Source organism: Limulus polyphemus, unplaced genomic scaffold, assembly GCF_000517525.1.
Source record: "Limulus polyphemus unplaced genomic scaffold, Limulus_polyphemus-2.1.2 Scaffold134, whole genome shotgun sequence".
Lineage (NCBI taxonomy): Eukaryota > Metazoa > Arthropoda > Merostomata > Xiphosura > Limulidae > Limulus > Limulus polyphemus.
Window position 1 is genome coordinate 1,022,654 of NW_013665744.1, and position 14,942 is coordinate 1,037,595.

The window sequence follows — 14,942 nt, forward strand, 5'->3', positions numbered from 1 at the left end:
GCTCCCATCATCTAGTTTGACATGCCAGTATCTGAACATTCATTTATTTATGGTAATGGAAAGGGGTCAATCCAAGTTATCATGTTCACCATCCAAAATTAATCAAGACATGCCTTCCATCTTTAATGACCGTCACATGAAGATAGCCATGCACTCTCTGAAGGTTGTATAATTTCATCATTTAACATCCTCTGTACGTCAGTGCTGGCTACAGCTCACATGTTTCATGAAAGCCTGTGCTGTCATTGTTTAATTGGACGTCTGTATTTATGTAACGTTATATGACTGTGATTTGATCCATTTGGTTGTCTGGTCCCATAAATACATAGGAATATTCTACCATCGATTCACTCAGTTGCTGCCACTGTGTTGATTAGACCTCACAACCCATGTTGTTTTAGTTGTCTCTTCTATTCTTGATAAGCTTCACTTGAATACGGCATGGCTAGGTGGTTAGGGTGCTCGACTCGCAATATGAGGGTTGCGGGTTCGAATCCCCGTCACACCAAACATGCCGTGGGGGCATTATAATGTGACGGTCAGTCCCACTATTCGTTGGTAAAAGAGTAGCCCAAGAGTTGGCGGTGGGTGGTGATGACTAGCTGCCTTCCTTCTAGTCTTACACTGCTAAATTAGGGACGGCTAGTGCAGATAGCCCTCGTGTAGCTTTGCGCGAAATTCAAAAACAAACAAACAGATAACCTGTAGTGATACAATAGTGAATAATATTACAGAATTAAATCTTATGGAAATGTAATATTTCACATGAAAACTAAAAATACTTTTGAAAGTAATTTTACAAAATAAAGCAAAATATAATTCCTAAAAATTATTAAAACTCTTTCAATGAAATATTTTTATATTAAATGTATACCAGCAACTGTTCTACATGTAAATATCCAAAAATTGTAAAAATTTCACATTTCCTTTTCTTTGACCTTGATACTTTTCAACCAGAACAAAAAAGTGGCAAGGGAAAAGAAAAAAGATTGCCTTTTGTCTTTTCTGTCATATTTATGTGTAAATTTGAATGCTAAAGTTAAACCACTTCAAACATAAACACTTCATTTATTGGTAAGGAATAAGATTTGTTGGTGAATATCTTTAGAATGTATAACTATGACTTATATAAATTCATTAACTCATACCAATTTCTAATAGTTTCATCTAACTATCAAGGTCACTTAAAAACACTGCGCAGCTTCTAACACTTCTTCTTATATAATAAAATTAGAAAAATCAACAAGCTTAATACTAGTCTTTATAGGAATAAAAGCATAAGCTTGAATTATTGTATTTTGAAACAAACCACTCATAACAAATTTAGTACCACAACTCATTTCAAAGTAATAAGCATCATAAAAATCTATTGATTAGTGTCACAGTGCAAAAATAATCAACTAAATGAAATTAATGTTTTTAATTCTTACTTTTGATGATTATTCCAACAAGTGACTGAAATATTAGCTATTACTATTTTCATTGATATATGACTGCATGATATGACGATATGTGTGTGCATCGTGTTTGTGCACAACTCACTAATGATAAGGTGTGGCCTAGTGGCTGCTGGTTACATAAACTTACCACAGTGAGGCCTGTTGTCTGTGTTTACCTTGTATGTCTCTATAATAGTGTATCTTTAACTTAATATATTGCTACTTATTACAAGCTACAAACTCAACCAGTGTTATTTAGGACAAGACTGCTTTAATAAAACAAAAGTTATGGGAAGTTAAAATTCATTGTTCTTTATTAACTCAAAAAACTGTTGACTGCTAATAACTCACTCATTTAACTGCATTTGCTAGAAATTACCAGTGTTGCAGTCGAGACCTCAATGTACAAGACCAAGAATGAGACCTGAGGTTTCGAGATCAAGAACTTAGGGGTCAAGACCGAAACCTTGTCATAAAAGACTTGCAGTTAAGATGTAAATAAAGTTTGTTTGATGCATGTAATTTTTTATTCTTCTTGCTTTATTTTTTATTGTGTAATTTACACGTTACCCCACAGCCTTTGTTTTAACATCTCCTCCCATGAAAAAAAAATTAACAAAGAAAAAAAAGAAAATGTCAGCAAATAACACTAAAACCAGTACTGATGTCAGTAAATTCTTTATGATCTTTGAAGCCAAACAAGATTGCAGGAGATCTACTAGACATGTTGAATACTGGGAATAATCGCTAACATCCGACATAAATATGTACACCAGATGAAGTTCATACAAACTTGTAGTAAGCCTACGCATAATGCAATGTATAGTAGCAGTTGGTTTTGAATAGAGAGAGTTATAACCGAGGATTGACAAACAGGTAATATGGCAGTTGGTGACATAAACAAAAATAAGAGAGGTACTATATACATCACTCTAAAGGTGTAGTACCAACAACCAAGGGGGTTTTACTAGTAAAACATCTCTGATGCTACACTGCACGTCGTATTGCTTAATAATCAACAACTAGTAACACTCTATCAATAAGTAATACTGTTAAAGTTGTTAACCTACTTATACAAACAGGACTTCTGTTTAATTACAACTAGCTTTAGCCAAGAGGGAAGCATTGAAAATGTAAACCAAAAGTATGGTTGTCATCACATGATGCTCAAACACTGCCTAGTACAGTAAATTTTAAGTTTTAGGCTTTATGCATTCTAAACTTCCACCATAAGCAACATCTCCATGCTTAAGAGCTTATGATGTTTTTATAATGTTGTTAATTATTTCAAGTTTTTACACTGATGATGGAATTAGAAAATATTTCTGAGATATCTGTAATTAAAGATTTTTTTATATCTCTGTGATTTTCATATTTGTTACAATATTTCAATTTTAACCTATGAACCATTTTAACCTCTGAAAAGGAGTCATCTAGTATCACCATAAGTTTTTTGTCAAATAGTAAATGTTACATTGTTATTGTTTTCTAGGATCAATGTGAAATTCTTTTCACTGAATTATATATTACATATTTTTAACAAAGAATTATTTTATTAGTTTAAGTAGTCTTGTAGGAATTTGTTAGGAGAAACCTACCAAGCAGAATTCATCGTATTTTTAGCTTGTTACAGATTTCTTACTATGTTATGTATGTGATACTTCACCCTAAACTGTTGTACCTGATGATTTCTATCACATTAAACATAGGGTAGTTTGAAAATGTCTTTAAAAACCAAAAGAAAGCTGAAAAGTATGTATATGGGATAAATCTATTAGTTGGATGTAACTGATTAATGAACCCAGATATTAAGTGATTAGCAAATTCCATTAACAGTCCAGCTCTATTAATAGCATATTAGAACATTAAGTAATCACAATTAATGGGAAAAATATTGTTAATTTGAAACTATGGTTTCTTTTTTCCAGCATGATTGGGATACTTATTGCACTGATATCTCAAAGATAGAAAAAATAAAATTTGAATTTTACGCATATAAGTGTTCTTCATTTACAAACACAGTAAGTATGTATTTCTTCTAGTGCCATACATTTCCAGACAGTATATTTATTGTAAATTTAACCACATAATAAACTTACTTGACAGGAAAAATGTGAAGCACAGAGTTCTTTGATGTCTCTAACTCCTCTCCATCATGAAACCAAGTATATTGAGGGAAAGGAAACCCTCTTGCCTCACACACTAAAGTCAAGCCATTGTTTTGATCTTCTTCCACTTCAACATAAGGTGTAGGTTGAGTGATAATCTCTAATGGTTCTATCAAATAGTATTAATAATTTGACATTAATACTAGTTTCACATTTCTCAAATACCCCCCCTTTTGTTTTACTCTTTTTTTTAATTGTGCTTATATATTTGTTTTTGTTTTAAACATAGTACAAACTGTTATCAATAAACTAAAAGTTACCAACCTATTTTAAAAATTCAATACTTTTTCCTTTTAACATACATCATCATAAATTTCGTATTTTAATAATTATATATAATGTTTTTCACACTAAAATATTTACTACACACATTTACAGTTTTATATAACAGCGGTTTTAAATAATGCTTTCATTTTGTTAGGTAATAAAAAATGTTATAAAACGCTAATCAAGTATAGAAATCAATCAACAAAAACTAAAATTATTAAATAATGTTTTCTGTACAAAACTGTTTAAAATCTTTGTACTTTGATTAGAAAGTTGGGTATAATTTGACATTATGTGTGGCATTTATTAAGTCTTTGTGTCTACTACATCAAGTGGTATATCCTATTTTTTGTTTCTATCATGTTGAAATAGATTAATTCTTTCAGCACTGTAAGCTATAGTAAATCACTGACTTTACCTAAAAACATATTCCAATGAATATTTAAATGGCAAGTTACCTATGACCATTACAATTCACATTGCCTAAAAAATCTTAATTTATGAATGGAGAAAAAAATGCAATAAAATCAATTTTGAAAAAAAAAGCTATGTTTTTTATTATGATAGAATATAAATTAATCAACTAAAATGAATGAGCTATGGCACTGGTTACTTTATCATGTCATATGTTTTATGGCATTTACGTCATTACTTCAACACTTAATGCAACATTTACTTCACTTTTCTATTTAACACAATGTGCTTCCTGGTTTTATTTGACTGACAATTTTAAAGAAACCCTTTTTATGATTTGTAGCTACAGTTATTGTTTCATGTATGTGGTTGTGTTCTTCGCTCAAACTTTACTATTACAGGATGGCCTGTTTCGTGCTTAAGTAGGAAATATTTGTGCACCCCATGTAAGCTTTTAAGTTTAAGAGCTATTTCAAAAATATTTAATGTCTCTTTAATATTTCAGTTATTGTAATGCCACTAATAGATTACCTGTGTTAGGTGTCTTTAATTTTGATTAAATAGACTAAAGGGAAGGCAGTCTGTCAACGCTACACACTGCCAACTATTAGGCTAGTCTTGCCACATTACACAGTGTGATTTGACCTCCACACTTATAATGCACCCACAGCCCCTAAAGTGCAGAAAACTATTGTTTTTGGCAGTAATTGGACAAAACCATCGAGTATCTGCTCCATAGTCTGGTACGCTAATAATTTAAACTAATATAATCTATTAGAGCTGAATGATAATTTCTCAAATATCAGCCACATCTTTACATTACCTCTGTTAAGTATAGCCACAAACTCAAACTTTGCAGGTTTCCTAACCTAAATACTTCAATGGGCAAATTGAAACATTACTGACACATTGCACAATTTAATTCAAATGTGATGAAAAAATTATATTTTTACTTACTCATCTTTACAAAATGTTTCAACATTTTTAGTGTGAAATCAAAATAAGTGTTTGTATCATCAAAAATATTTTCTTACAGAAGAAAGTTAAATATATTGAAAATAACTGAAAAGAAAGATTGGTCTAGGACAACTGATGGTATAATATTTTTAAACCTATATACGTTTTGTATTATCACTTCTTAATGATTAAAATAATTGCTAATTGGCAACACACAATATTACTTTGTTTTTTACTCATCCTTAAGTAACACAAAACATAGCACATTATAAAAATAATAAAAAAAACTTGGCTGTCTTTTGCTATAATCCACCACAGTTCACAGTATATTTTACATGCATTGCAATTAAGTGAAAATGAATAAGCTTTATGGTCAAAATGCAACTCATCTAACTGAAAAACATCCACCTGCATGTAGTTGTAAACATTTTTCACAACTATTTAAAAAAGGTGGACACAATATGCTAGCTTCAGCTAAATAAAACCAAGTTCCTGAATCATATTATTATCTAAAATTATAATATTTCTGTTCCTATGAAATCACTTTTTAAGATAACCAAGAAATAGATGAGGGAATTTTATAATTTGTTATAATAATTGGTTGCTTGAGGTACTCTTAGTACAAAGAGTAAAACAAAAACAATGATCTTTGTAAAATTTTAATAAAATTATTAAAAATAATGTATTCATTTTTTGATCCACAAAATACATATCCTTTAAATAGTGGCAATAAACAACAAAAATACAGATGATGCTCTTAGATCCAATGAGTGTAGAAAAAGAATCTGAGAATGATGACTCAAAACGCACAATGGTAGCTTCAATACACCCTCTTTGCTGGACCTTGTTAATGGTAAGGGCAATTTTGTGAAATGGACATCAGGAAACTGTAACCTAGAGTATGGTTGAGGTATGTGAATATACCATGCATTTTTCTTCTTATAATATCACAGTGTTTATTCTGAATTTATCATTCATTCTGTACTGGCTCAGGTTTCATGTAACATATAGCCGAGAAAGAAATTATACTGATTTTGTTCTAGCAGGCTTGTTCCTTTGTTATTTTCTAATAGATAATACCTGTTTTACTGGGAGATACTGCTGAAAAGATACCAGCAGCAGTGTCCTTCAGTGGTAGTTCTGGTGATATCTAAAGATTACAACATCATCTATTTTTCAATGAGAACGACCAGTTGTGTGTAGAGCTAGTCACTGTGGGTAAATGGGACAATTTTTGTGAAATAAGAAATGCTGGATTTAGTTAATATGATACATGGATTCAGCATGAATGGATGAATATAGAGATCCAGTAAAAGTGATTTGTTGCAAGTAAGCAAAAGCAAGCATGCACACACACACACAGTGTTTAAGTTTGATGTCTATTATAACAAAAATTGTTCATTTTGTGTTTCACTTTGTGTCCAGTCTTTCTATTTCATTCATTTTCATGACTCAGTTACCCAGAAATTTTGCATTACTTTGTAATCAGTATCTTGAATCTCCTGTTATTATCCATCTGTATGTGGGGTAGGGTGCTTCGAATTTACTTAGTCAAAAATTTTATTTTGTAATTGCTAATCGGTAGGGTAAGCAATAGTTGCCTTTTACTATAAGAATTAATCTTATGCAGTATGAAAGTCCTCCAATTATATCAACAACTGCTGCAAGCGAACCAAAGTTTGAAAAAAAAAGTGTATTATCTCTCCACCAAATGAATAGTTAATCAACAACTTGTTTGGTTTATTTTGCTAATACTACACTTTCTACATCGAAATCCCAAAATCCTAAAATAAATAAACAAATGAGGACACCGCTTCCAACAGCAGTGAGAAAAGTTGACAGGCAATGTATTTCAGATAGAGCTGCTGCAGCCCTTACCTCAGCTGTTTTGGAAGATATGGGCATTACTCAAGAAAATGACAATGCTAAAATTGTCAATAAAACAAAATATGATGCGAATGAGAAAAATACCGAAAAACATTACTGACTTCTGATGAATCAAACTGTATTAAATCTATGTACTTTGATGATAGAAAAGATATAACTAAAAATTGTCATTAAAAATGGGCAAAAACATTATAAATGTGTAGTCATGGTACAGCACATAATTTTGGTCAGTGAACCAAAATCAATTTTCACGGATCCCATTTCTCCTTGTTCCGGAACATTAGAAAGTATAAAAAATTGTATAATAGTAATAGTAACAGATGCTTCAGCAGCTCTTTGTGGCTGTCGCAGAAGAAAGGAATTCATTAAAGCAAAACTTCAATCTCGCAAAATGATGAAAAAATTTAATACTAAGAAACTATACATAATCCAGTAATTCTATTGCCCAGTGGAAGGGTGGTTAGGTGGGCATAGGTGGAATTTGACATGCAACTACCTCCTCATAGTGAGTTCTGGGTAATTTAGGATATAAAACTCCAAAATTAGCTAAACGCTGCATATCCAAAGTTATGATACTTTGATTATGGTTATTTTAAGGAAAATACCCCCTCCTTCCTGCAGCAGTACAATATGTAATTTTAGAAGCCTGAAACTTATCCACATAATTACTACTATTAAATGGCACCAATCGCATACCCTGCCAATAATGATATAAGAAAGTTATATTTTTGATGCACCCTAATGTGGGGTCAAGTAATTTGATCAACCTTGTTATCACCAATGTGAAACTATCCAGCCTTTGAAGTGTGGCTTGGTCAATACAACAGTGTAGGTTTATACTCATCAAGGTTGTCCATTAATTATGGATAAAGATGCCTGTGATGGTGGAAGCAATCAACATCAATGAGGTCAGAAGCATAAAAATGCTAATGGATTATCCTACCAATCTATGAGAGCATGTCTTGTTCATTAAATATCCAGACCCCCAGGCACCATGAAGTGGTTAAAGCCATTGCAGCAGCAGTTACAACAAACCATATGGCCAGTGACAATTCTGCATCTGGAGTGACAGCACAAATGACCAGTAAGGATCTTCAAATGAGCAACTGAAGGACCCACACCAGCATACTTTGGGTACCATTTGCATCTCAGCATGTGCCTATCACAAAGTGGCAAACATATTAATAACACAAGTATTATCTGGCACTTGAATAGTAACTTACAAGGGCAGAATGATACCCATCCTCTGATGCTGCTAGTAGACCCCAGAGCAATAAAGCAGGAAAAAACAGTCATGTCAGGGAAAAATTTCTTAAGAGAGTTGTAGGTTCTCCTCTCAAGAAAATCGCCTTAGATATAGTTGATCCATAGTGTGAAATTGAAAGAAATTATCAATATAAGCTGGTCATTACTGATTACTTCACAAAGTGGGTTGAAGCCTATCCACTAACTGATACAGTAGCATAGTCTATCACAAATGTGTTGGCTGAACAATAGATTTCATACTTTGTTGTGAGTGGAGAGATCCACACAGATCAAGAAACTAACCTCAACAGTCAGTTGTTGTGAGTTAGGTGTGATGTAAATGTGCACTTTAACATATCTTTAATCTAAGGAGCTGGCTGAAAGGGCAGTACAGACTGTTAAGTATATACTTGCTAAGCTTAATTAAATTTATTGGAATGCGCACCTATCGTATATCCTGATGGATTAATGTGCAACTGAGCAACAGCTGACGAGGTGTTTTTCACACTTCCCGATATTCAAATGAGAAGTGCACCTCTCAGTGGACCTAATGTATGGCCCTCAACCCACTGCAGAAGTACCATATTGGCATAACATATGTGGAATGACTGCATTCTGCAATAGCAGATGTGCATAAAGTCTTGCAGCAGCAAATAGTTGTGTCAAAGAGATGAAACAACAATACAGTAATAGAATGAAAGCTTAAGCCTGGTGAGTGGATAGACTTATGGTACACATCTGCCTATCTTGACAACCAGACAGTGGTGAAAAACTCACATGTGTGTGTGATGGATGAACTCATTGACAAGTGAATGACTAAGGTAGCTGGTCATGTACTATTCTGTAAGAATCTATGTGTATTATGTATCTACAAGTGCTAGGAACAAATGCTTTTTGATTATCCAATGGAGTGTTGTTCAACTGGCCTGCTTAAGCATGCATTTAGAAGGCAAATACCAGCAATTTGGAAGTAACTAAATAATTTAAGTAATTAAATTTACCCTTCCTACAAAGCAAAAAGATTTGGTAAGAAGTGCTTCATAAAAAAAAAACTTTTTTTGTGGAGAAGGGAAAAGTATAACCATATTATACATAAATAACACAAACCCAAAAGCAGAAATAACAACAAATACACATGTAAGTACTAGTGTTACTACCCAAAACTATCAGTTAAATAATTCAATCTTACCATCTGCTATCAGTAACAAAAGAGGTGCTTCAAGTTGGAGATATTTTAACCATTCTACTAATTCTCCAAGAGTAAGACCATAGCTACCTAATTCATACAATAACATCCAAGTTGGCTTTTGCTTGTATTTTTGAGAAATCTCTTCAACTGAAATTCTGTAAATATAAAAAATAAAAACACACACATTAGTATGTAATTAAATACATCAATGCACAGAATGCCTTAAATATATTATAATATCTATTAACATAGCATTGTTTCAATAATCTCCAACACAGTGTATCATCAAGTGAAGTTAATTTTGATATTTTTTTGTTAAATGTAAAACTAAAGACTAAGACATAACTGTTTAAATAACTAGTAAAGCTATAATGTATGATTTTGAAACTTGAAATAAATAGAAGTATGAAAATGTAAATTTACTCCACAACTTTTACTTTTTGTTACAATTTTTTTTAAATTTTCATATACTTTTGTTATTTCACCTTCTTTTATTAAAATACAGTTATTATGATTCCCATTAAAGAAGTCAGCACACAGGATCACATACAAAGTTGTAATGGTTTTGGATTTTGTTTGAAAACTGTTATGATTCACAGTTAGCTTTTAAACTAATATATATTGCAAAATTTTGTATCTTATAGTGTATGTGGAACCAAAATTCATGAATATTGTTGCATCAGCAAGGTCACATGACTAGTGTCACGCCACGTTTCTAGAACTATCCTGTACCTTGGTGAATGCTCTAGCATTTACTAGATATAGGGTAGTCTGGTATATAAAAGAGGGTGACAACGTGACGGGATAATAATAATAATGTGTGTAGGTAGTGAGTAATTGAACTGCAGTGAGGAAGTATTGTTGAAGTTAACGTTCGTTGTTAAAACGTTTGTAAAAGAGCGACTGTTGAAAATAAGTGTATCGGTAAAGTTATATTCAGGAAGAATAAACCAGTTTTATTAAGTAAGGACTTGTGTTGCTAAAGTTTCGTCGCAACGAAGTTACGGAAAATCAATTAACAAACGGAGACTAACAATATGTTAAAATCTACCTCATAAGCTGTTCTTTAAAAATTCTGGTATGGAAGTCAATAGCTCATGAGATATGTAGGTTTATGATACAGTAAAGAACAATTATATGCAGCAATTTCATTTCTTGATAGCCCAGATCAACCACAAATTAACAGATTTATTGCATCCCTAAATAACTAAAAGAACGCTGCTTTGAACTATTAATACTTGCCTGATATTATACATATAACTTAAAATGTTTTATGTACTTCAATATTTTCATATTTAATGAAAACAAAATATAGCATTTTTATAATAGAATATTTCCAAGTTATTAAAAAAATGACTAGTGAAGCTAGTAAATTCAAGCAATTTCTAATAGCTTAAAACTTAAAACACTAAGCTATTCAATTTTAAATAATACAATTTTCCAAGGATTTTTTAAAAACTAAAACTTTTTTTTTGGAAAATATAAAAAATTTTACTGCCAACTCATATCAGTAATGTTTGAGCCTCTACCTAGAATACAAGGTGGGATTACTGTACAGACACAATATTATAACACAATACTTAATATATCTTGGTAACTTTTATTCTTTGCAAACTATCTCACAATATTATTTCCAGTTGTTTACTGCTTTAAAATGTTTTAATGATTTTTGTGAGTTTTCTATATCTACACAACCATAATTTTTTACTGCAGTTAATATTTTTGAAGAAGTGTTCAACTTTTCTGAGAAATCCAACACCCATGTTTACACTAATTTTAATTTTTCAACTACTAGTTTACTACAACCAATAAGAATACAAAAACAACTAGCTGAAAGCTGCAGTTTTAAGCAATATTAGCTCTCACCAGCCCAGGAAATCCTAAAAGATCAAGTTAGTTTCCCCACTTAAAGAACTATTAAATCCCTCTCTTAGAAATTCCTTATCATTCAGATTTTGAACTATATTCAAAACAGCAACAAGACATGCCAATTTTGGCCAGGTTGATAATTAACTTAAAAACTTAGGGCTGTTAATATTTATTTTAAATGTGACTGAAATCTTTCACTTCAGAACATTCATCTCACACTGCTAATATGTAATATTGAAGCTTTATCTCAATTACGTCAACCAAGCTCAAATCTCATTCTGACTATTACATTACCAATACTTTCATCAACAAATATTTCCAAGTTGAATTGTTTTCATCTATTCTAAAATATAACTATTAATTTAATATTATGCAAGAGTATTCTGAAGTACTATTACAATGTCCTTTCAAATTAAAGTACTTCTTAATAATCACATCAATTCAAGACTCCCACTGTCCCCATCTACTATTTAGCCAAACCACAAACAAAGAAATCACTGTTTTTAAACTGTGTTAGTACATTAGACACATATTATGTCAAGTAATCACACTCTTTCCTACATGAAGCTCTAAAACTAAGGACTCTGCAAAGAATGTTATAAAATATTACATATACAATGGATAATATTTAACTAACTATACTTACACCTATGACTGTTACCATTCGTTGGGGGGTTAAAGTTAGCAGTAAATGCACCAATATAAAAATTACCTTTCAGCAACACAAGGAATATTTTCTACTAATTGTTTCCATAAGGAGTCTCTATCCAAGACTGTGCAGAGTTTCTGATATATTCCAGTATTAATATCTAAGATACATGAATTATAGTCCATTGTTGTCTCCACAAAATATTTTCACATTGGAAATTTGTAGATTATAAATAATCTAAAAATAAAGATAAATATTAAAATGTTAGTAATTCTTTTGCTGTATTTTTCAATTTATATTTTCCACCATAAAGCATATTATCTTTGCAAACAATGGGCTATTACTTATTTATAGATTTCAACAACATCCAGCTGCCTACTTTCAATTCTCATCAATAAACATAAATCCAGTGCTACTACATCAATTAGGCAAATTCTTTAACCAAACAAATGTCAAGACTTGCATCTCTTTTCGCTTCTTTAAAATATTTCAAAATTGTAAAAAGGACTACATGATGCTTGTTACCCTCCAAAATGAATTGTCAAATCAGATATTCATCGTGTCAAACATTTTACACCTGCAAAGCAATTCAATCAATTAATGTCTTAGAAAAGGGAAGTAACTAGTGTAACTCTACAGTATTACATACATGTAGATATAACAAGGACTTCACTTTATAAAGACAAAATTCTTCAAAACTATTTTTATTATAAAATCTTACTATAACTAATTAAAACAATTTCGAGGTATATTCAAATAGATAATACTCATGGCAAGTTTCGGTCAATGAAAATCGTATCTAATATTAGTTCAGAGCTACATTCAATATTTAGAAAGAACTCAGTGTCATCTCGCAAGTTAAAAAAATATTAAAATCACAAAATGGTTATTCTACACTGAAAAAATTAATAAAAATTACTTATAACATAATCCAAAACTATAAATTTAACTCGTCTTTGTTGATATTGTTAACTTTCTATGATATACCATTAACTTAGAAGTTTTACTTAGATGATGACAGCTAAACTATTGTGGTATTTTCAAGTAAAACTGTTTTCCTTTGAGAGTGACTAAATAGGTTCACAGAATAACAGATCTGACAAGTTATTTACTGTGTAGTAATTCTGAATTCTCCAAATCCGAGTTCATGAGAAATAAAGACATAAGACACAAAAGTACAGAAATACAATAAGTAATCTTTATTAAAACACAAATATATATATGATGTATGTAGTTGCTTTAGCATGGAATATAATTACTTTTAGAAGACTAGTTTTCTGTGGCCAAGTTTCTCTTCGAGTGATGTTTGGGTTTCCCACGTGACAAAAGTTTGTCAAAGCAACTAGTGACATTCAGAGAAGTGATCAATTTTTTATAGTCACAAAACCACTCACAAGCAGCTCAATAGTGTTAATACAATTCATACTCATCTTAGTATATCCTGTTGCATGTCACAACATTATTACGTCAACCACAACCTCATCAATACACAATGTGAGACAGTGAGTGGCATTTAATAACTGTGATGTATGTTGTAGTTACTCGTAGGCAGTTCCATTCACATCCACCCATCTACGTTTAACCAAAGGAACTAAGAGAACATTATGTAAACTTAGTTATACCTTTAAAAAAACTTGTTAGAATACGAATTACAGTCTAAAATTATTTTCAGTGTTAGTGAATTAGTAAATATCAAAACTAAAAAAATGTATTATTTCAGGAGTGTCTCTTCATTGTAACGAAAATTTCCCATCCTGTATATATAAAATATCTATTGAATTATATAGTGATTTATTTTTAATTCTCTGTTAAATTCTATTAAGATTTTGTCTGGTGACATTTCTGACAACTGCAGAATGTCTAAAGAGCGACATTTAGCAACTTCTTGATTTGTGGAGTGGGCTACACTGGATTTAGCTAAGCTTTAGTCACTTCAATGGCAAAATATATATTTTATACTTTTAGTTTCATTTCTTTGTTTCCGCTTCAACCTTCAGGTAAATGTTTTGAAATAGGCTTTCACTTTCACTGCATCCAGGATACTAAAACTTTGAAAGTATCAATGTAATACTACATCTAAAGAAGGATACTGTGAAGAGGACAATATGGAAATTTATTTATGCCTTTCATTTCACTGTCTTCTGGAAGTTCAGATACGACCAATAATAATATTCGTTAACATTGTTGTATAGCAACTCACTGATTCGTAAGCCTAAACGAAATAAGACTAATTACCTAGTAACGGTCTGACTTCACATTCTGAGTTTGACAATGACAAACTTGCTGAACCTTACCCAAATTTTATAGATGAGCAGCTAGCTCTATTTTACTTTAATTTTAATTAACATAATAATATGAAAACTAAAATTTTAATCTTGAGTTGCTTAATTCCATGACATAACTGACGAATCAATGAATCACTTTCAATAAATTTGTAACATTCTTCTTACGCAGGTATGATTCAGAATTCATATATTTAATTCCGGAAATAAGCAATCCACAGTCCCAGGTTTTGAAAGTAAGCTCTATTTCAGCTCAAAACATACCCAACCTTTCCCATGCTTCATTTCCGGTCACATGAATATTAAATTACACTATGAATAATTTTAAAAATTTAAATAATTCTAATGTTTATAAAACACTCAATAATATAGCAAACTGTGGTACAAAAGTACTTACTTGGCAAAGTATAAAAATTACACAAATATAACTTTAACTTTACAATTACGCTTAAATTTAATTTTTAGTAAAAATGTTTGTTATATTGTTTCTTACATTTCCCTTTTTAGTTTTTGAATTAGGTATTCGATAATGTCAAGTTTGTGTGTTAGTTAGCCATAGATTTTAAAAACTTATGA

The 14,942-nt window shown here is 31.2% G+C and overlaps 1 protein-coding gene across 4 annotated transcripts in view; it reads right to left on the bottom strand.

Annotated features, from left to right (window-relative positions):
* Positions 1-14,591, bottom strand: part of LOC106473842 (mucosa-associated lymphoid tissue lymphoma translocation protein 1-like) — a 52,501-nt gene extending 37,910 nt beyond the window's left edge. Inside the window, exons 1-4 of one of the 4 annotated variants that reach the window (XM_013934523.2) lie at positions 14,320-14,591; positions 12,148-12,321; positions 9,567-9,721; positions 3,539-3,716 (exon numbers count right to left, since the gene is read on the bottom strand). In XM_013934523.2, coding sequence (XP_013789977.2) covers positions 3,539-3,716; positions 9,567-9,721; positions 12,148-12,269 — 455 coding nt within the window. In that variant the 5' untranslated portion in view covers positions 12,270-12,321; positions 14,320-14,591. Of the gene's footprint in view, positions 1-3,538; positions 3,717-9,566; positions 9,722-12,147; positions 12,322-13,343; positions 13,652-14,319 lie in introns of those variants that run through there. The other 3 variants (XM_022379241.1, XM_022379245.1, XM_022379239.1) reach the window with 3 other exon arrangements.
* Positions 14,592-14,942: the final 351 nt, after the last annotated feature.